This window comes from Aedes aegypti, chromosome 2 (genome assembly GCF_002204515.2).
Source record: "Aedes aegypti strain LVP_AGWG chromosome 2, AaegL5.0 Primary Assembly, whole genome shotgun sequence".
NCBI lineage: Eukaryota > Metazoa > Arthropoda > Insecta > Diptera > Culicidae > Aedes > Aedes aegypti.
Genome location: NC_035108.1, coordinates 467,793,653 through 467,816,466, shown reverse-complemented (window position 1 = coordinate 467,816,466; position 22,814 = coordinate 467,793,653). Strand labels below are relative to the sequence as shown.

The window sequence follows — 22,814 nt, the reverse complement described above, 5'->3', positions numbered from 1 at the left end:
AAAACTTGCTAAGTAGAGAATGATCATCGGAATAGTATTCTGTAAAAAACGAAAATTTTTGGGAAATAAGCCCCACTCTATTCATATTAACTCAAATAACTGTTTAAATTATATTCTCAAACGCTAAAGACGTCCAAAAACCGAAGAAAACATCGACCACAACAGCAGCTCCTAACGAAAAAGAATTCAAACATGCTTCGGATGACTTGGGTAAGGAGTCATGCTCTCTAGGAATAAATATCTAGAAAAAATGCTAGCTTTTAGGTGCTTGCGGCTTTCATTCCGGATAAATCACGTGTTTCTAAGCATACATACGTTCATACACAAAAAAACCTTACTAAATTTAATATTTTGTTTGTCATAGATCACATCATTTCCACACAACCACACCCATTCACCATTGGCTCGTTTCCGTTTCTTATTGTGTTTACAGACATTCTAAATTATCACAATATATTGTTTCCGACCGATTCGACCGGTTCAACATTTTTTCCACCCGTTTTTCGACCAACAGGTATTGCCGTTCAACACATTTGTTATGTTTGTCTAACCATCAGCACACTTAGAACAAAAAAAAAAAAAAAAGATCACCTCACTAATCCCATCCTCATTGCATGATCGCTTTTGCTGTTCTGTAATCGATCAATGTTTGTCTCTGTATTAATGCGATCATTTCCCCTTCTCCAGGTCCAAAACCGGGTCAACCGCGAAACGTGAGCGTGTTGGAGATCCCGAATGGGTTCCTAATCTCGTGGCAGGTCCCACTGGAGCGCCCTCACCTGGTGCAGTTCTACACGATCAAGTACCGCACCGATGCCCAGTGGAAAACGCTCAACCGGGGCCAGATTCGTCCGGAGGAAACGTCCTACCTGGTGAAGAATCTGGTCGGCGGCCGAACCTACTACTTCCGGGTGTTGGCAAACTCGCTCAAGAGCTACGAAACCAGCGAGGAGATCAAGTTCCCCGTGCCGGCACGGGTCAAGCACAAAGCCATCACGGCCGGAGTGGTCGGCGGGATTCTGTTCTTCATCGTGGCCATCATCCTGTCGATTTGTGCCGTCAAGATCTGCAATAAGCGTAAACGTAGAAAACAGGAGAAAGGTGAGTTAACGCGGCTTCCGAGCTGCCAGGAGTGCCGTAGTCAGGGTGTATACTTTTACTATCCGGTGACAGTTGGTTAACACGACTCATTTTCATTCTAACATCCGGTAGATTGTTTGAAGTTTTGGGGAATTGGTTTATAATTTCTAGTTATATTTTTTTTTATTTTTGAACTACACTATGAGAGACAGCAAGTAACGGGTGCATTGAAGGCTTGGACCATTTCAGATTGAAGAAAGTCCTTAGACTCAATCAGTGCTGATTCAATTACCCGGTGATTTCGTCCAGCCCAGTTGGAGACTCGGAGGCCTCTGTTCTTTATTGAACACAACTGTTCGATTATATAGGGGGTTCATTCAAGCGCTAAGACAAATTCTTCCAGCGTTTCTGTCAGAAATAATTCCAAATCGAAAAACTTTTCGAAGTATGCCTCCTATAAATCTAAAAGGTGTTCAGCCAAGATCTTCAGATGTCTGGAAAGATTTCACTAGGATACTTGGCAGGTACTGTTCATGGTATTTTTTTTGTTTTGTTTTTTTTTTAAAGTGAGAAACCTGCAAACAGATCCCATTGAAAGGTAACTCAGGGAGTGTGGGGATGCCGCTCGAACTGTCCGATCCCGGACAGTAGATGACGAAGGCAATCTTTTCGGTTGAAGGATCCCTGCTGGGGTGGCCAATTCCTCTTCGGAATGCCAGGGAAGATGGGCCAATTCCTTCGCCCGAACGAATGCCTGGGATGTCGTTAGCTCAGCCTTTGAAAACGGTTTCTAAATAACAGTCCAGAAAAGGACTACTATCGAAGTATCTCAATAGATCAATATAGGATGTTCAGCAACCGATCCACTTCAATGAAACAGTATAGTGAAATGCTGTTTTGCACAGTGAAATGCCCTGCAAACGCTTACCGTAAAATCGGGTGTAATTGATCAGTAGGGTGAAATTGATCATCGTATCACACGATTCTATTTATTCGTAATGGAGCACAAATATCAATGTAAGTTGCAGTAAATGAACGTTGCTTGTCTTAACTATTGTCGAATTGTGTGTTGTGAAGTTTTTTTTGCGTTAAAGAATGTTTATTACTATGAAAATAACGTAAAATTTCAAAATCATGCACGGTGCAGTATTGACAAACACCTATGAACTTCTATTAATAAACAAGGATTTGAACATGGTATAAACCTGAAAGTTTGTGAGGATGCTCGAGATATATCTCCAAACCAGATTTCATCACCAAAACTCGTACCAATTTGCTCATATGGTTGAAATAATTGAATTTCTGTCAGATATCATTGAATTCCTTAGGAAATTGCATACATTTAGGCGTTTTCCGCGTTATTCTTGAAATTTAACTATTCGTTTTTTATATAAATATTGCATTGTTAAGAATTTTACAAGCATATTCGGATTAAGGGAGCTCAAATTTATCATATAGAGTTGTTTTGGAAACTAACAATAATGGCATTGACAAGTGATCAATTTCACCCCGAAATGAGTTCCTCTGATTTTTTATTTTAGAGGTATTTGTTAACACGATGAGGCTCACCTTCGTACTTGTTTTCCTGCATTTAGTTGTTTGGCATTGTTAACATTATAGAAAACAGACTAGAAGAACCGTGAAAAATGATCAATTTCACCCGAAATTACGGTACCATGTTGCGTCTATTTTTTTTTTTACTTAATAATTTATTTATTAGGCTCATGCGCCATTAGGCATTACGGTGCCGAGTTCTTTTGATTGTTTTTTTTTTTACAATAACATGAGCTTTGGGGAACCGTAAAACTCGCGGTTTGGTCGAGGTTAGGAGTAACAATAATTTTAAGGAAAGGATAGAACAATGTGGTCATTCCGTTGACATTCAGCAGCTCTCGGTTATGTCGTATTTTCTTTGCTGCTGGTCAAACGTAGCGTGGACAATGACAACTTGTAACGATACAAAAAGACGGGTTTCGAGGGGACAAAAGGTGGACAAGTGGACCGACAAGAAGGGGAAGTTAAACAATGATGTTAGCTTTTTTCAAAAAGTTGTACATAAGCTTCATGTACACAAAGTCAAGTTTACCCAACACATCCCTAATGTCTTGCTTTTCTGGTTTCCCTTGGGCCCTAAGGGATGCACAAAAATCAGATCTGGCAAAACCGTATTCGGGGCATTCCCAAACTACGTGGTTGATATCTTGGTAACCTGCACCGCAGCTGCAGTGATTGCTATCTGTGAGCCCTATTCGATAGAAGTGAGAACCTAGATAGTAGTGATTTGGCATAAGACGACACAATACCTTAATCTCAGCTTGTCCAACTCCTTAAACCACGGCTTCTTCGATACCCGCGGGAGAATGGAATTTAACCACCTATCGCCTTTCATAGCGCCCAACTTGGCAAGTTAGTCCGCTTTATCATTGCCCTGAATCGAGCAATGCGAAGGGACCTAGGCCAAGCTGATATGATTCATTCGATAGAGCACTCAATGTAGATCGTATTTCACCGAGGAAATACGGATAGTGCTTTACCGGCCTCATTGAACGAATAGCCTCAATGGAGCTAAGGTTATCCGTAAGAATGAAATATTGATCAGAGGGAAGAGAGGCAACTCGCTCTAATGCGTCATGTATAGACGTTAATTCTGCGACATACACGGAGCAAAGGTTCTGAAGTTTATATGTGGCGCTATGAAACTCGTTATGTACACCAAATCCAGTGTTTTCGACCCGTCTGTGTATAATCTTCTATCGCAGCTGACGTGACCGAACTTGCGTGCAAAAATTTTTGGTATTTGCTCCGAACGGAGCAGATCTGGTATTCCACGGATATCTTGCTTCATGCTCAGATCAAAAACAACAGCGGAACTTGAGAAGTCAGGGGTGATTGGGAAGATTCGAAGAAAGGTTAAACTCCAGTGTCATGTACGCGTAGTACAATGTCATAAATCTTGTTTGAGGATTTCGTTCGATTAACTTCTCAAAATTTTCAATTATCAACGGGTTTAACACTTCACAGCGGATGAGAAACCTTAACGACAATTCCACGGACCGATCTGATAAAGACAGTATTTCTGCTAATACCTCACACTTAGAATTTATCACAGATTTCTGTGAAATTTCACCGAATTCTCAACAGCAGATTTTTCGGTGAACCGTTCGGTGATTTTTTACTTCACCGAACGATCTGTAAATCTTGAAAAAGTTCATTTGTCAGAAGCACCAAATAATCCGTTGATTTTGAATTGTTGAATTGTTAGTTGTTTTAGGAGGTTTCACTGACATCTACGCAAACTGCATCAAAAGCTCCCTTAATATCCCAAAAAGGCTGAGCCCATTTGTTCTTCTTGAGCATAGGCCAGTGAAATTTCAGTAGAAAGCAGCGCAAGATTATCACTCTTCCCCTTGCCTCTGCGGAATCCAAATTGAGTATCTGAGAGAAGGCCATTCAATTCAACTCATTTGATCAGCCGAAAGAGAATCATCTTCTCTAACAACTTTCGAAGACACGACAACATCGCAATAGGATGGTACGAGTTGTAGTCCGAAGTAGGCTTTCCTGGCTTTTGGATGTCTCCAATCATCCGGAACAATGTTGCTCTCCAAAAATGCATTGAATACCCAGTAAACACACGGTCGTATATAAAAGGATATAAAAGTACTAATGTGGAGGCGATATACGAACATTTTACATGCAGTCTAATGGCGTATGTACGTATATCGCTTTCACAATTGTACTCATATATGCTATCGTATACGAGTTTGTGTTTACTGGGTAAGCTCAACAAGCGCCTCTTTGCGACGCAAAGCAAGTTAAACTTTATTCTGTCTATTCCTGGTGCAGAATATTACATGAAAGGAGAGCAAGTGAAAATTCTACCATCGAAAAAGTTGAGTCCATTTCATTCCTTTCGTCTGGATAATCAGGTGTAATCGTTTGCACTTGGACAGAATCCGGGCAAAGTTTCTTCGCGAAGTCGAATATCCACCGAGAAGAGCTTTCACGATCGTCATTTACCGATATCGCATTGCGCATTCTTCTTCCGACCATCTAAAGAGTTCCCCTGATATACCATTAACGAAATTCCTCCAGTAACCGCGTTTCTTCGCTTTCACGAGGCTCTTGAACTTGCGATCCAGAGAACAATACCGCTTGAAGTTATCCCGTATTCCACGTTTCCGATACTCTTTAAACGCGTTTGATCTTTCCCGACAGAGACCGGTACATTCGTCATCCCATCACGGGGTGGGCGGTCGTCATCGTACCGAGATCAGCTTACGCTGACCTTATAGAGAAGTTTGTCGACCGATTATTGCTCACTCACGGGGATCGCTTCAGCGTATTTTTTCAGTCGATATGCTTCGTGAGGTCATACGCTACGTCGATCTGGTGTGTTCGACACGAATTATTGGTAACTGAAATTTTGATAGGCAGGTGATCACTACCAAGGGGATCCTGATTTATTTTCCACATGTAATCCAATGATAATGAATTCGAAAAGATTGAGAGGTCTAACATTAGGGCTGTTCAAAATTTTAAAAAGTTTGAAAACCCAACCTCTCATATCTTTCATATCTTCTTTACCATAAAAAAGTGTTCTGTGAAATTTTCAGCTTTCTACGTGGTGATTTAAAGGTGGCCCAAAGACGAAGTAGGTTTATATGGAAATTACTATGGAATAATTTTGAAAAATGTTCCAACCACGTCAGTACTAGAATGTTAGTACATACTCATTATCCCATAATGAAAGCTCATGTTTCAAACCATAATAGAGATATTTGCTGAAGAGAGCAATTTAATCTGACGGATGGGAGAAGAGATATTTATGAAATAAATAAAGCCCTGCATACATGTACAAAAATCCCATGTAAAATAAGCTCGTAATGGATTTCTTCCCTTAGTAACATTCTTCATCAAGATTTGAAGCATGAGTTTTCATTATGGGATGATAAGTACGTACGTACATTACAGTACTAACGCGATTGGAACATTTTTCAAAGTTTCTCCATAGTATTTTCCACATTAACTTACTTCGTCTTACTTACCACGTAGAAAGCTGAAAATTTCACAGAACACTATTTTTATGGTAAAAAAGATAAGAAAGATATGGGAGGTTGGATTTTCAAACATTTTTAAAATTTTGAATCGCCCTAGTCTAACATACCTAACGTTGTCAGATTGGAGTAGTCGCAAAGATCGTATATAATTGTTGCGCGATTGTCGTCCTTGGGTGACCCCCAGGCTGTACCGTGAGAACTAAAATCTCCTAGGATCAACCAAGGTGCAGGCATAGTTTCGCATATTGCCGCAAGATCACTGCGAGATACTCTAGCATTCGGCGATATGTATACACTGGCTATGTTGAGGATTTTACCTCGAGCTGTGATATGACATGCAACTATTTCAATGCCTGTCATCGAGAGGAAGTCGATTCTGTAAAAGGAGTGGAGCTTACTAATCCCCAAGTATCCATCCCCTCGATCCAGACGAATAATATTAAAATGGTGGAAAGAGACAGTTTTATCAGAAGTGTGCCAGGTTTCACAAAGAGCAAATATGTCGCAGCGAATGCTATGAACAAAAAAATTGAACGCCTCCAAACTTTTCATAAGACTTCTACAGTTCGACTGTAGCACTTCGATCATATCTCCGACATCATTGGACACATTAGCCATCGAAAGATATGAACGAGTCATGAATCGGCATCGGCCAATTTGAAGTTATTTGCTTCAAGAAAGGTTTCACCAAAGATAATGCCATTTTGATAAGGTTTCTCGTTTCGGGAGAGATTTGGAACGTTTCGAAGATGAAATCCATTATCCCAGAAAATGTCAGTTTTCCGGAAGCACCGTTATGCTCCTGACGAGTTGATGGAGGTTCTGGCAAAAAAACTGGGATAACTGAGGTTCTAGATGTTCCCGGAAGTGACGGAAATTCTCCAGCTGAAAATTTGAAACCTCAAGGTGACAACTTTTTGGTGTTTCCGTCATTTCTTAATTTTTTTCAATGGATTATGAGAAGCGTTTTGAACAACAGGGACGTTCTGAGAAGCCTGTTACTGCAAGTGCCGTTTTGTAACCGCACGTTTCCTTTTCGTGTCTGTTTCTTCTCCATCCTCAGAGTCTTTGCATTGATCGTCGTCCAGCAGGAATGCAAAGATATTGTTACTGTTTATGGAATGGGCCGATGGAACAACAGTCGGGGCGATCTTTTTCAGCATATCTGCATAAGATCGTCTGGACCGTTATTTCAGGGAATTTGTTGTGCTCTAAGTACTTCGGGCATGCACTGAGCTCATGAGAAGCCTGACCACAAGATGTACATTTTGCTTCCATATTGCAGGAACCTTCGGCATGTTGTTCGCCACACTTATGGTGGTAGGTCATTTGGCATAAAGTCGTTTGGCATAAAGCCGTTTGGCATAAAGTCGTTTGGCATAATGGTCATTTGGCATAATGGTCGTTTGGCATAATGGTCGTTTGGCATAATAGTCGTTTGGCATAATGAGTCTGAAACCAAAAATTTCTTAAGGCTAAGTAGCCCGTCATTCGTTTTGGCAACAATGATGACTTTTCAGCTTGCATTTCAAAGTGATAAAACTCAGTCTTGATAATTTATATTGACTTGAAAAAGTATCACTGTACGCGCTAACATGCATAAAGTATGCTGATACTTTTTCAGCTGTGTCAGTGCAAAACCAACAGATTTTCTTTGATTAGAAATCGTGAGAGGAATTGGCAACAATCATCAACGACGCGTACAAATTTCAATGACGGCCTACTTCGCCTTAAGATGACATTCGTTTTTACGTATCTGACACATTCCAGCGTAACGCGACACCACGAGGAACCGACTTTCATTATCAAATTAGGCATGTTCTCGGAAATATGCCTTGTGACCATGTGATAAAACAGGTTTTATATCATGCATATTAAATGTACTTGATGTTGTGACATTCATTTTGAAACATAACACTGTATATATGGTAACTAAAAGCAGTTGCATTTCGTAACGCGACACCATCGCTGAAATGCACTTTTTTTAACATCACTCTATAATCGCCTATATCTGCTCTGCTATAATTTTCACAATCCGGGTTTGTTCTAGGCAATCTTTCTATGTATTGATAAGAATCAGAGTGTGACTTCAAACTGGATGAAAATATTGAATAATTGCAGAAATCATTGATTTCATTTTATGAGCGCCGCGTTACGTTTATCTTCCAACAGGGTTCTGCAAATGGTGTCGCGTTAAGCAAAAAGCATTTTTTATTTTTATTGATTAAATCGGTAATGTTGCTTTCGGGTTTCAGAAAAAATGTTTATCTAGTATTGTTATTTGTTTAATACATTCGACATTCTGCCTCACAGTGGGGTAATTTGATCCGACACTGGTTAAAATTAATTTAATGTTTCTTTGAAACGTTTTGAGAATGTCGTGCTTTGTAAAAGCATAGATGGCACTTGTGGTCACCATATAAATTTGACTTAATTCTTTGCAATAATGTTAAGATATTTCTGTGATTTTTTAAAAATGTTTCCGGTACAGTGCTTTCGGATGGCGGCGCGAGTAATCTTGAGCTTTGATACATGTTAGAATGATTTAATTTGATTGTAAAATAAAATTATGTAAACCACTCAACGATGTACTTTTAAAAGTATGCTTTCGGCAAAGTCGACAAGCAGACATTTATGATTGTCGGAACTATCCGAAATTAAATAACACAGTGGAGTTAATGGATCTGATAAATGGGTAAAATTGTTATAAAGATTCAATAAATTATTTTGAGAATATTGTTTCAGAAATTTGTAGACGACCATAATAGCTTCCCAATGATGGGACGAAAAATATGTAGAGCTGCTGTACAGTGGGGTAATTGTACTTTTTTTGGGTTAAATTTTTTAACCATTCCTTTGATCTCTTTTGAAGATGATGAGAATATCCGATGTACATTCGATTTTTATAATCTGCTGGTTCAGACATACCGTGTGCAAGTGTTTATGATTTACTAATGGTGGTCTGAAGGATACAGAATTTTGTGGCACAGGGGTGTAATTGAACCAGATATTGGTCCAATAAAATTTCAACGTAGCCATGTAGTATTTTGAGGATCATGTTTTAGCAAAATTGTTAAGGACATTTATGGTCTCAAAATAGTGATCTGAATATCATGGAATTCTACCGCACAGAAGAGTTATTATATCAGATTATTAGGCGAAACTGTGAATACATTTTAACTCATAAAATTCAGTTCCTCAATTATTCAATCGATTGTTTGAGATTTCATTGAGAGGAAATAGTTGTACCAGATTTAAGCGTTGGCGCAATTCTTCTGAAACCTTCCACGTTTTAGTGATTGGTAAATAGGGTAGGTGTACCAGTTATGGACATCGTGAGTCTTTATTTCCCCATACGTGATTACTTTAACGTATATCTTGATGTAAAAACATTCAATAAGGTTTAAAATGTGATAGTTATTAAAATTTTACATATGGTCAAATAGGGAACTACTACGGACATAACTGGTACACTTTCCCTATGTTTCTTTTTTTCTTTTTTGCACAAAGCTCTGGTTTTAGGTCTGGTTTTAAGAATGGTTGGTTAATATTCATAAAAATTATCAATTTATAAAATCATCAAATCAGGGCTGCCATGGGCCACTACAACTCCCTTTGTAAAATCCACAAAACTGGTCGTAAAAATCATCCTAGACCACTGCGCGTTTTTTTTTAACACGTAAGAAATCATAATTATAGAACATATAAAATTTGTAATACACGTATAATTGGGGGCATTTCTTAGCCGAGTGGTTAGAGTCCGCGGCTACAAAGCAAAGTCATGTCATCTTTTCGTAAAGCAAATTTACTTGACTTCCCTGTGTATAGAGTATAATCATACCTGCCACACAATATACGAATGTGAAAATTACTATAGTAAAAAAAAAGCTCTCAGTTAACAACTGTGGAAGTATCATAAGATCAATAAACTGAGAAGCAGGCTCTGTCCCAGTGAGGACGTAATGCCAGGAAGAAGAAAAAGTATAATTTGTATTGAAATTAAACACCACCTTGATCACCGAAGTTTATTGCAAAATTAATCAAATTAATTATTATACAACGTAAAGGATGAATGTCAACATAGATAAATGTCATTACACCCGATTCTGTTTTTGCACGGGGGATGCGTACCGTGCAAAAAAAGTTTTCAGTTCAAAATTTCAAAAACCGTGCAAAAAAAGTAACACCAATTCTCAACGTTTCATGCAAAAATAAGGTTTCGGTGAAAAATTTTGTATGGAAACTTTTTTTGCACGGCCGTGTAAAAAAAATCCGTGCAAAATCAGAATCGGGTGTACAAGACATCCAGAAAATTTGAAAAAAAAAAAAAAACTACGTGTCTAGGTTGATTTTTACGAGATGACCATTTTTTACGGTTGCTGCAGATCCTCTCAAGAGCTTTATAATGGCCACCTATATCCAAGTACAATCTCAATCATCCGTTATGTTTAGTAATTGATTTCTGATATGTTTTGAAAAAAAGCGCAGTGATCCAGGATGATTTTCACGAAATGACCATGTTTACGGATGTTCCGGATCTTCCGGAGGTCATTATTGTGACCACCTAGGTCCATGAACAATTCAAATAATCTATTGCGTTTATAATAAGGAGTTCTGATGAGTTTGCAAAAAAAATGTCTTGGATTATTTTCATGAGTTGACCATTTTTACGGATATTCCGGATTATCCGCTGGAGAACCACGTTGTTTACCATCGAAGCCAAGTATTCCACAACATGTAAGAGACTATTCCTGCACTAAATGGCACCTGTCTGATAAGATTTGGGTCACAAGCCATTAAAAACCAGAGCTACTTGATCAGATTTTAATGAAAAACAAGAGAAAACAGACATATCCACATTTTACAAAAACGGGGAGGGTTTTAGTGGGGTGGCACCAACGCTGAAAGCTAGTATAACTATTTCCATCTACTAAAATAAAAAAAATCGAAAATCGGTTGGAGCATTGCTAAGAACGAGCATTTTGAAATTTGTAGTTTCATCCTGAAAATTTACGGTTAAAATTAACGTAACGCGACACCAAAACTGTGCACCTAGTGTAACTTTTCGAAGAATGGTCCGATTTTAAATCTTTTTTTATGGAAACACGTATCTTGACGAGTAGAAAGAGAATTCAAAATATAAGAGTTCTATAAGAAGTATTTATTTTACAATGTCAAAAATAAGGCTATTTTCGTAACGCGACACCATAATAATGTGACTATTTGAAAAAATACGTTTTCAAAGAACCAATAATTTGTTTGAAAAAATTAAACCCGCACATAACAATGTCATCTAATACCCTTCTAGTTAACGGATAAGACAATCATATTACACTTGATAAACTATGATACAGGGCTATTATGAAAAAGTTGCTTAATGTCTCAATTTCTCATCAATAAATTATATAAACTTTATATAACTTTTCAGGTATGATTTTCACTGTATTTTCAATCAAATTTATGTTTTTTATATAATTCAACATATTGTCTTTCATGTTCTGCATAGCTTTGGAAATATTTCAGAGTTTGATTTTTTGATATCCTGGCGTAGATGTGCGTGGAATGTGTCATCTATTGAATCTTTCTGATGACATCAGACTGTAGCCAATTGATACAAAATGACACTATATTCAACAATCATATGCTCTTGAATAAACTAAAGCATATTAGGAAAGTTATTGCCAATAATATTTTATTATTAATCCGGAAATTACTCTTCTTTCAAATAATAATTCTTCTCTTGAGTTTCGCTATTGGAATAAATTTTTGCACTGAAGATTTTTATGTATTTATCACAAATTTACCCTCCTTTCAAACGTTTTATGTTTTTTATTCTTAATATGATGTAACCATAACTATAGGGATAAAAACTGTTGATTTAAAATTTAAATAAATTTCACCTTCTTTTAACATAGGCTGTTCTTTGGAGCTATATTTTTTAATATTATTTTGTTTCCAACTGACAAAAGGGTTGCAACCGATAACATTAATCCGTTCAAGTTATCAGCGAAAAGAGAAATCGATTACTGCAGTTACTTCAATGGGTTGTGCTACTTTTTCCCGAATGTCGTTTTCAGAACGCCAGCTCCCCGAATGTCTCGTATCCCCGAAAAGTTTTTAGCACTCATAATTGTCGTAACTTTATACATTTCAGTTTAGTGAACGAACTAGTTATCTAATATGCACCCTTCTTTATTTAGTTGGTGGTTCTTTCAAGTTTTACCGTCCTCAGCATTTTTGACAACATGTGTATTTGTGTGGGACAAAATTTAGATTCTCGCTCCAGTCCACTTTTTGGATTGCATTTAGGTCCCATAACAACTGTACAAAATTTCAGCTCGATCGGAGAAACTATATTTTAGCGCCAGCTGTTCAAAGTTTGTAAGGGATTTACTAAGGGAAAACTTACTTTTGCAAAGAAAAATCGCCAAAGGTCGCCCATTGACCTCTATAAAAATTCTGAACACAGACCACGATAGGTAATTTTACTATTAAGGGTATTGCCGAAGACCGCGAAACAATCCGACATTTGTGAAAAAAGCTATTCAATGAAAACCTATTGGCAAGGCGACGTTGATTAACACGTAAAGGAATAACAATAATAACAAAATCGGGCAAAATTTCCGAATAGTCTATGCTTAATAACTTTTTTTCACAAGCATCGGATTGCTTTGCGGTCCTCGGCAATGTTGTTCATCGTAGAAATAACTATCGAGATCTGAGTTCAGAATTTTTTATAGAGGACAATGGGCGACCTCTGGTGATTTTGCTCTGCAAAAGTAAGTTTTCACATAGTAAATCCCATATAAATTTTGAACGGCTGGCGCTAAAATATAGTTTCTCCAATCGAGCTGAACTTTTGCACAGTTGTTCTGGGACCTCAATGCAATCCAAAAAGTGTACTGGAGCGAAAATCTAAATTTTTCATATAACCGTGTCCCAGGCTAATGTGTATAGCCGAGAATGACAGAATACATCCCTCTTTTGTTTGCTCATCGTTATTTCTCATTCATTATCCAGCCAGTGAAGGCTATTATAGTACCTTTTTAAACTGCACCACTTTTCGGGGAAACCGGTCATTCGGGGAAATGGCATTCGGGGAACTGACATTCGGAGAAATGACATTCGAAGAAAAGTAACACAATCACTTCGTCAGTTTTTGATGTCTTTTTGTTTTATTATGCAGCAGTATTTTTGGCATCCGATCTTCTATTGGTCTAATCATAAATTTTGCCTTCTTCTAAAAATAGGCTGTTCTTTATATTTATACTGTTTTAAATTTTATTGTTTAGTAAAGCTAAATGTTAACCATTGTTATCTGTTTTATCAATTCTTGCAAGAACTTCTGTTTTAATAATAATTACTTTAGAACCAACATATTTCGTTTCGCAAACGCATGATCACTTTTCGAGATATGCTGGAAAAAAATATTATTTCAATCACAAATTTTCCCTTCTTTCGATGATAGACGGTGTTTTTTGATGTACACTTCCAAAATTAAAATTTATATGGAATCGTTAAAAAGTTTTGCCATAAATATTTTCTTTCATTTTTTTTTCATTTGAGGCGTATCTGCTATCGTATATAGGAAATTTTTGAATAATGCTGCATAATAGATCTTTGGATTAGAGCATTTAATATTTTCCGAATAAATTTTCCCTTCTTTTATCAAGTAATTTTCATCAAGTAAGTAAACTGGGACAGAGCTTGATCTGCAGCGAAATATTCTATGAGCGTTCCCTTTATTAATAGTGGCGAACTTTCTTTGCCAATTTACTATTTTCAAATATGTATTATATATCGCAACAAGCTCAAAGATACTTTATGTTCTGGGATGTAGAGTAAATTATTTTTCCGAAAAGATCTTCCGCCAGACCCATCACGAGTAATCATTATGCCAAACGGCCATTATGCCAAATGACCATTATGCCAAACGACCATTATGTCAAACAACCATTATGCCAAACGGCTTTATGCCAAACGGCTTTATGCCAAACGATCTTATGCCAAACGACTTTATGCCAAACGGGGTACAATCACACTTATTGCAGCGTGGTTTGTTGCTGCAGTAAGGTGCAGTGTGGCCCAACTGCCGGCACTTTTCACAATACATAATCGTCGGCACATAGAGACGGACAGTTAGTCGAAGACGCCCAATCACGAGGACGCTTGGTACGGCCGAACCGGAGAAGGTCACTCGGAACGAATTTGACGGCTATTTTGAGCCATCAGGGAACACTTTATTCATTTGAGTGGCATCAAGTACAGGGGCTAGCGGAACGGCACGGTTTTTAAACCCATCAGCTCCTGATATGATGTCTGCGCGAGTCAAATTATTTTCAATAACTACTCCGTAACACTCGACCTTGCGACTGGGAATGTAGACTCTGTACTTGATCAAAAAGAGCTCAAATGCAGCAATTTTGTTCGCCTGGTCGCTATCACTGACATTGACACGCTCGTTAACATAGTGTACTGTAGCTGGCATCGACTTCAAATTGGATGGCCCTGACTCCGATCTCGTTTTTTACAGCCATATATCTGTTACCTGTAGCGTCAGCTGACATCATTCTGTAGTCCAAAACTAGTCAAGGCCAAATCCTTTTGCTAGATTTGGGCCCATAACCTTTAAACAAACTGACCAAAAAAGTCTCGGTATTCAATTCTTAATAAACTAACATTTTGTAAACAATTGATTTGTTTTGCTAGTTGTAGTTTATCAAAACTAATATTTTCAGTATTATCTTTGTTTTAAGTAATAAGATATATTGTTTGTAGTTTTAGTTTATTTCAAATTGCCTTTTTACCTTAATTTGTCACTCATTTCATAAAACTCGTATACCCAGGTAAGTTCATCCAATCGCTCTGCACATACAAAACACAGTCAAAATTGTTCCAAATAAAAAAGTGCCACAATAAAATGCGCAGTTCATTGCGAGATAATGTGGGTATACGCCTTGATGAGTGCCGTCCCTTCGTTTCCAAACTTGTGCCATGAGCCCGATCGTTCTTTACGCGACCACCAGCAAGCAAGCAGCCCTGCTGATGGCGCGCATAAGAATGGCTCGATATTACCGCCCCCGTTAATGTGTAGAAATTATTCGATTACAGAACTCAACATGGTAACAGCACGGATCACGGATCGGAACGCCCTAAGCCAGACGGTGCCTTTGAGAAGGTGAGTTTCCTTCATGAAACGAGTGATGGTCACTTAAACTAATCATTGTCGCTGATTAGTAGTTTCACTAACATATAAAATTTGTTCTCTTTCAATTCACGCCTCCTTGTCCGTGATCTAATTTTTTCAAAGTTAGAGCTAATGGTAACTTTTAAACTCGCTTTGGGAAATTTGAATAATCAATAAGTGATGTTTGTATTTCTAGATATCTACATGGAGAAAGTAAAAGCAGACTACCCGGCTTGAACATCCTGGTTGCCATTTTGCACTGGATATGGCCTCCGGGGCGTTGTCAGAACTGTGATAGCATCTACTCGAACAAATTCAGCGGTGAACAGGGGAAGAGCGTCGGGGAGATTCACCGCTCAGCGGACGGCAGATTTGTCGTGCCTCAGGATGCGGTCGATGGGATCATTTCGTTGAGGAATAGTATAGTATCGTGCTACAGCAGTAGTGATGATGGAGGTTTTCTGCCAAAGAGATTATCGCTGACTGGTAGGGCATCGTGGCGAAGACCACTGGTGACGTGCCCCAGTCAGTTGAGTTTAAGGACGGAGGATGGTTTCAATGTGGCTGAGCCGCAGCAACCTACCCAGTCGTTGTATACTAACACGATGCCGGAGAATCTTCATCTCACTACGATAAGTTCCAGTGTACCTGCTCCAATGGTGACGCAGTCGTTGTATACGACTCCGTCGAGAATTTCAAAGGTGATTGCTAGTTCACCGGCAACTTCCAGTCCCCAGGTCGTCAACTCGCCTTGGTCACCGCTGTATTTCAGTGATCTCAGTTCAGTTCATCATTTAAGTTCCGCGGAGCGATCGTTTCCGACTCCACAAAGTGCTGCATCAGCACATCGTTACAACTACTCCGGTTACAATCACGAACTGCCTGTATTGAGTAGTCTGCATAACACCTCGCGACATCTGTCGCATGGCTTCATCCCAGTGCATGTGCCAACGTCTAGGCATTTTCATCAAAACCTGTATCAGAATGTACCGTTCCACAGCCATACTTATGGTAGTCGACCAAAGTTCTCTCGTTATCATCCTCGACTTATGCCGAGGAGTCTGACGCGAACGATACCTGAGCTACGGTCACCTATGCTCAATCTAAATCTAAGCACAACTCCACTCAGTGCAGCCCTGGAGGCATCTCCACAGAGTTATTCCAGTTCCAGTGGATTTGGTAGTAAGAACACGTCCAGCAATACTCAACAGACTTCCAGCTTCCACGCCAGCAACAATCTGCTTAGGGAGTGGCGTTATCTTCCTCCGTATCGTCCGCCGCCTCCTCCTCCAAGTCTTCACCATTCAGCGCCACTATCTTTCGGTGGAGGACGGTTCGATCATCCACCCTATTCGATGTCCCATTGGTTGGAATTGATAACAAGACTGAACATTGCCTCGGAAAAGGCCAACATCAACAACGCAGGAGACGTGGGAAGTGTCGACGGTCATTACGAATTTGATCCTTCGACGCCTACGCCAACGGCGTCCACCCCAACCGGAATCATGAGGGACGACTTCCACCATTTGATGACGCTTCCCTCGACTTCAAGCGATCTACTGTGGAATGCCGCTGGGTTGTCTTTGACTGGTCCTGGAGCAGGTACGATCACCATCGGAGGACGGAAACGAGGCCAGTCCCGATACGACAACATCGATGCACGAGTTGAGGCTATGAAAGAAGAGTTCTACGAATGGAGAAAAAGGCAACAGCAAACCGAAAATGACATCAGGATGAACGAGATGGAAAGTTCCTGCTGATCAAAGGTGCGTTAGTAGATTATGCATTCGTGATGGCGTGCTGAAGAAACAAGAAACAAGACTCGACTTATTCAATAACTATAGCAATATCTAATTATCGGATGAATCAGATGGGTGGGCGGTTGGAACAACAGCAGAAGTTCAACCCATTGAATGATCATTAACTTATCTTTAATGAGAATTTTAATGGCAAACCAGCAAGCAAGAAAGAGCACCGCTAAGCAGAGATCGACATCTACGAACATATGAATATGAAAGTAACACACGTGTTAAAGACTTTTATAATAGCTATGTAAAAAATTGGTATGATTGAAAACAGTAAAATGGAGATGGGACATTCGGGAACGACTGCTACAGAGAGTTGGTGAACAGTTCTAGGAAATTTATTGAAAAATCAAATACAATTCAGGCACTTTGATAACAGTAATGTGACTTTGCAACGATGGAACAGCAGAACTCGAGAAAGATTTTGTTTGATTGTTCGTATTTGGATTATATTTTCAGGAACCATGCAAAACATGGAGGGTGTTTCAACATTTACTTATAATGGTGAACTTCACAAAATAATTTGCCTGACTATGAATTTCATACACTCTGAAAGTACCTTATTTGGTTTTGCAATCGCTTTAGATTTTTATGTCATTCACATGACATTTCTGCGGATCATAAGATTTTCCCTTGACTATCTTTTAAAAATGAACTAGTAAGTTATGCGTGGCCGGTAATGGGAGTTGTCTGGTCTTCTTGTCTTTTTCAGATTGGACTGCTATTCCTTTCAAAATAGTTTTCCATTATAATTGAAATAAGAATAATAAAGCAAAGCACATGATAGTTTTCAATCTATTGCGAAATTTCCAAAGAAATCTTTTTGATAACTTTGGAGGAATGCCGGGATGAATCTTTGGAGAAATGCCCTTGAAAGCCCATTAAAAGAAATTGAGGAATCTTGGCAGACATATTACATTTGCTATTGTGATCCCAAAAAATAGTTTGTTTTTTGTTCTTTAAGTGAATTTTAGCACATACGGCTAGTTCATCATCAAGAAAACATTAAAAAAAGGAATGCTTAGTGGAATTATTCAAGTCACTTTCATTTTTGTCTAGCAGATTTGGAAAAACAAAACACAGATCCGAAATAAAACGTGTCAGTAAATTAAAAAACGCAACCACTCATATGCACAGCCTGCTGAGATTACCTAAATATCCGACTGACTCATAAATAATATGCGTTCCTATTTCAATACAAAAATTGGGATTGATTTCTAATTCAAATTTGCACAAATACTTGCTTTTCAGTGGGTTCTATAAATAAAATGTTTTGAGGGGGAACATGAAGCAGTGTATGGTTAATTGAACATTATTCAATGATACGTTCCATGTGAAGAAACAACAAAAGAACTCAGCCTTCTTTGTTCTGCCGTTCCACGTCGCAAAATATCACAATCCAAATCAAACACAATAAGTGGCAACCGTATGATACAGTTGCATATTTTAACACAGCGTAACTCAGTTCGTATCTAGGATAACGAAACTCTTTCACTTGCCCACTAGAATAAAATGAAGCGAAACTAGCACCATGAAAAATATTCACACATACAACCTCACGATAAACAAAAGAACTATGATTAACGAGGAAACAAGGCAACCCCTTTTCACTAGATCTCACATTCAAACTATTGTCACGGCACATTCCAAATGAAAGCAACTTTCTCAATCACAACTCACAAATATTCACCCACACACACACAAACGAAGTCGTAACCAAAAGTGACCAAAGCAGTCACCAATGCGAAAAATAAAACCTTCTCGAAAAAAAGAAGCAGAAGAAACTGTTACGATCGCAAAAACAAGTGAACAGAAATACAAGTAGGCATAATATCAATATTTAATGTTCTTGGAAACCAACAATATTCACAAATATATACAACAAACGGAAAGGAAGTAAAACAGTAAAACACATAATAATAATAATTGAGAACATAAGAGTAAGGTAATTTATAATGAAATTTAAATCCAATTTGGCACAGGGGCAACCAAGTCCGGTTTGAATCCAAATCGGGCACGTTAGCTCCGGCCGGGAAACATTCATTCTAAACTAGTAAAGGCAAAGGCAGAGAGAAAACTCAAAGAGCGAAAAATGGGGGAAACCTGGAAACTGGATATGTTATTGAATTGTAAGTAAGTAATTGATAACTAATTAATTAGAGCACGAATGAACGAAGGGAGTCGTGGGGGTGAACAAATTTTGGTGCAACAAATAGAAAACATACTTAAGCGAGAATCGTCGTTATTAGATGAAAAAAAGAAGCAACCGGAATGCAGATAAATCTATAGTTTAATGATTATTTTACTTGAGATCCAATCTTATTTTAAGCGAAATAATTATAAGCAAAGATAAAACAGTAGAGAATAGTCGATTAAGGATGAACACTGAATTACACAGATGAGTAAATATGAAAACAATGAGATTAGCCATTTACGTTTGCAATTCAATCGATTGCAGTGGAGTCGATGAAATACAGTCGATATTTTACATGTATTTCTAGGTTAGGTGAGAACATTCTTCTGGAATGCTGCTTATGCTTGTTAATTTTTGTTTAACAGTGATTCTATTCCTTCGTTTCATTCTACTATGTATGCTTGTAAGAGGAACCAATTTATGCACGAGAAAAGTCTGACTATTGCATCTTATTTATGTGCGGATGTCCATTCCAAAGATTGTTTATTTACGGTTTTAGTTTGTAAACTTTGCATCTCTTCCTACCTGACAGTTTGAGTACGTTTTGCAAATCCGTACGTTTCGCCAACCGTACGTATAACTAGAACAAATTTTCGAGTACATAAGTATATAAATCCTGTTGATAGTTCTTATTATAACACTTATTATTCTTATCAGTAAATCTAAACGAAAATCAATGAAACGACGAAAAGGTATTACCATTTGCATGTCAATCAAATGACAGTATACCGAAATTTTCAAAAAGAACAAAACAACTGTCACCGGTAGAACAGTTAATAAATCAGTATTTTAATGAAACAGATTTCCAAACTCATGCGATTCCTTTTCCCATGGATTTCCTTCAAATGTGTGCAGCATTTGGTTCGATCTATTTTGCTGTGCCATAGCCGCCTACTATGGCGAATCGATTTGATTCATTCTATTTCTTCTTGCCCTGGGAGGCAAACAGTAGGCGTCATTCCTATTCAACCATCAATTCCTAAACGTTCGAAAAGCGCACCTATTTTGGCAGTAATTTGACTCGTTTTTATTCGATGTGATTCAAATTAACAGTAAAGTTGATCTCTTTAGTCCAATTCAGAGTTAATACACAAACACACATAAGTAGATCCAACTGCTCTTCGAATAAGTGCAAACTGGTTTCAGTAACAATCGGAATGAGAACGTACGATGCAACGTTTTGATTGATTTTCAATTGTACGAAATCTGAGCATGGAAAGAAGTAAACATAAGAACAACACCGTTTAATATAAGAAGCGTAGAAAAAAAGAAAACAATGTTTTACCATACAAACTAGAGTCTCACTTAACACATGAAGAATTAAGAAAATATAAAAAAGAAACATACCGATGAAATCGAAACAAGGAAGACGAGAAAGGAACGGCGGAAAATACAACAGCAAAAGAGATGGAAGTAACCGAATCGGGAGCGATGTAAATAGACCTTGTTTTTTATGATTTCTCCGAACAAACCAAGTCTCAGTCCAATCGGAACAAAGCAACCCAAACAAATTCACTAAAACACGCAACCAAGCCAGCAGGATAACACACAAAAACACACCCATGTGCACACAGAGAAAAGGAAAGAAAGGAAACAAAAAAAAAGTAAAAAAAAAACGAAACATTCCATTAGCTTCTAGTTTGTATTGTATAAGAATTAGAAATGAAGAAAAAATAAAACTGAAAAAAAATCTTGCCGGACTTAGTGAAACAAAAAGAAAAAAAAAACACAATATACTTAAGAGGATGAACGATTAGCAAGAGAAGGGAAACAAAAAATGTGGATGAGTTGAAAACAACAAGGTGGAAGCAAAGACAAAAAACCAGCACGCATGTCGAAAGAAAGAGTTTATTTTGTTCGTTTTTTCCCACATTTTGGTTGGTATATTGAATTGGATGTTTTAACGATATGAGAAAAAAAAACAATGTTGCTTAAGAAAAAAAGTTAAGTGCTGCACGAAGCTAAAAAGATGCAAGCCACACACTAGTTGGAAGTGATGTTTTCGTATTTATGAATTTGATTGTGTTAGTGTAGTTGGAACGATGGCTTATCAGGAAACCGATTATTTATTAAAGTGAAGTTTATTTTATTTATTTTACTTGATCAAAGTATGTTTTCATTTATATTTTTTCTGTTCTAACTTAAGCTGTACACTGCAAAACGGATATGATTTTTACAAAAGTAAATAAAACCATAAAAATAATTAAATTTGCTCTATGTTATTTTTGTATCCGAAAATCAAACTTTAATTTACGCGATCCTTTAGGGCAGCGGTTTTCAGACTGTTTGCACTTTTTGGAAATACATTCAACTCACCCTAACTTAGTATTTGTTAGAGAATGCAAATTTGCTATCGAAGCAACCCATGACTTTAGTGTTAAAATTGATTTAGAAAAATATATAAGTTGTTAAACCGTCACCTAGACCACACGCGTCTTTTATTAGCTCTGCCCCAATAGGTTATGGGCCGTCGACACGTGTCTCACGTACGGTTGGTCGAGAAAACTGGAGGATTTGGAAGTTCGCAGTCAAGACTTATCTGGAAGTGGAAGATCGCTGAGAAGCAGTGAAACCGACGCCCAATGAAGACGGAACGCTCCTCGCTGTGCACCCTCGGTAGTACAGAATCGCACGAGGTAAAATTATTCTGTTCCTCGACCCGGTGAATTTCATTCACGTTGAGAAGGTAAAAACTGCTGTAGAATTGTGGAGGAAGCTATCGAATCGACGTTCAAGGACACTGGATTGACCCACCAGTGGTGCCTTCTCCGCTAGCTAATCACGACGAATCTGGTCAGTTGTGCATCGATGGAGGCTTACGTGAACCGTATGATTTCGATAGCGCATCAGCTCATCGGAATTGGCTTTCCCTTGGATGACAGATGGATCAGCACCGCCGGAATATCGCCCTATGGTGATGGGACTGGAAAATTCTGGAATACAGATAACAGGTGACCTCATCAAAACCAAGTTGCTACAAGAAACCGTTTTGGCAGAGCCTACTACGGAGCCTGCATTCGTTTCTCGACACGATTCAAAAAGCAAGCATGGTAAGGTAACCAAGGCAACGACCACGCAATGTCGCCGGTGTGAAAAATTTGGGCATATTGCAAGATATTGCAAAGCTTAGGAACCTCAACGAAACAAATCCGACAAGAAAAGAGATGCTTTTTGCACGGTGCTATCTGTATGAGAAGCTGGAGCGGACGATGAGTGGAATTTCGACTCTGACTCGGTGAAGTACCTCACGAGAAATGAAATGCTACTGATGCACATGCGGCCGGCGGACGGTAGCATCTACGCGGCAAATAAGGGAATCATGAATATAGTCGCGGAAGGATCCGTAAAGCTGCGACGCTCGTGCAACCCTGATACGATTCATGTGACAAACGTCAAGCTGATTCTGGAGCTGGCAGTAAACCTCAGGGTCATTCGGTTACTTTCTCCAAAACAGGCGGCAAGGTCATCAATGCGACTGGCAAAATCAT

General features: G+C 38.4%; 1 protein-coding gene across 11 annotated transcripts in view; it reads left to right on the top strand.

The window, feature by feature from the left end:
• The window catches only part of LOC5568091 (protein turtle), a 155,292-nt gene extending 134,065 nt beyond the window's left edge, over nt 1-21,227 (top strand). For 8 of the 11 annotated variants that reach the window (XM_021848279.1, XM_021848278.1, XM_021848283.1 and 5 more), the window contains 4 exons: nt 130-210; nt 688-1,101; nt 15,252-15,318; nt 15,524-21,227. In XM_021848279.1, the coding sequence (XP_021703971.1) occupies nt 130-210; nt 688-1,101; nt 15,252-15,318; nt 15,524-17,087 (2,126 nt within the window). In that variant the 3' untranslated portion in view covers nt 17,088-21,227. Of the gene's footprint in view, nt 1-129; nt 211-687; nt 1,102-15,234; nt 15,319-15,450; nt 15,463-15,523 lie in introns of those variants that run through there. The other 3 variants (XM_021848284.1, XM_021848285.1, XM_021848286.1) reach the window with 3 other exon arrangements.
• The last annotated feature ends 1,587 nt before the right edge of the window (nt 21,228-22,814 follow it).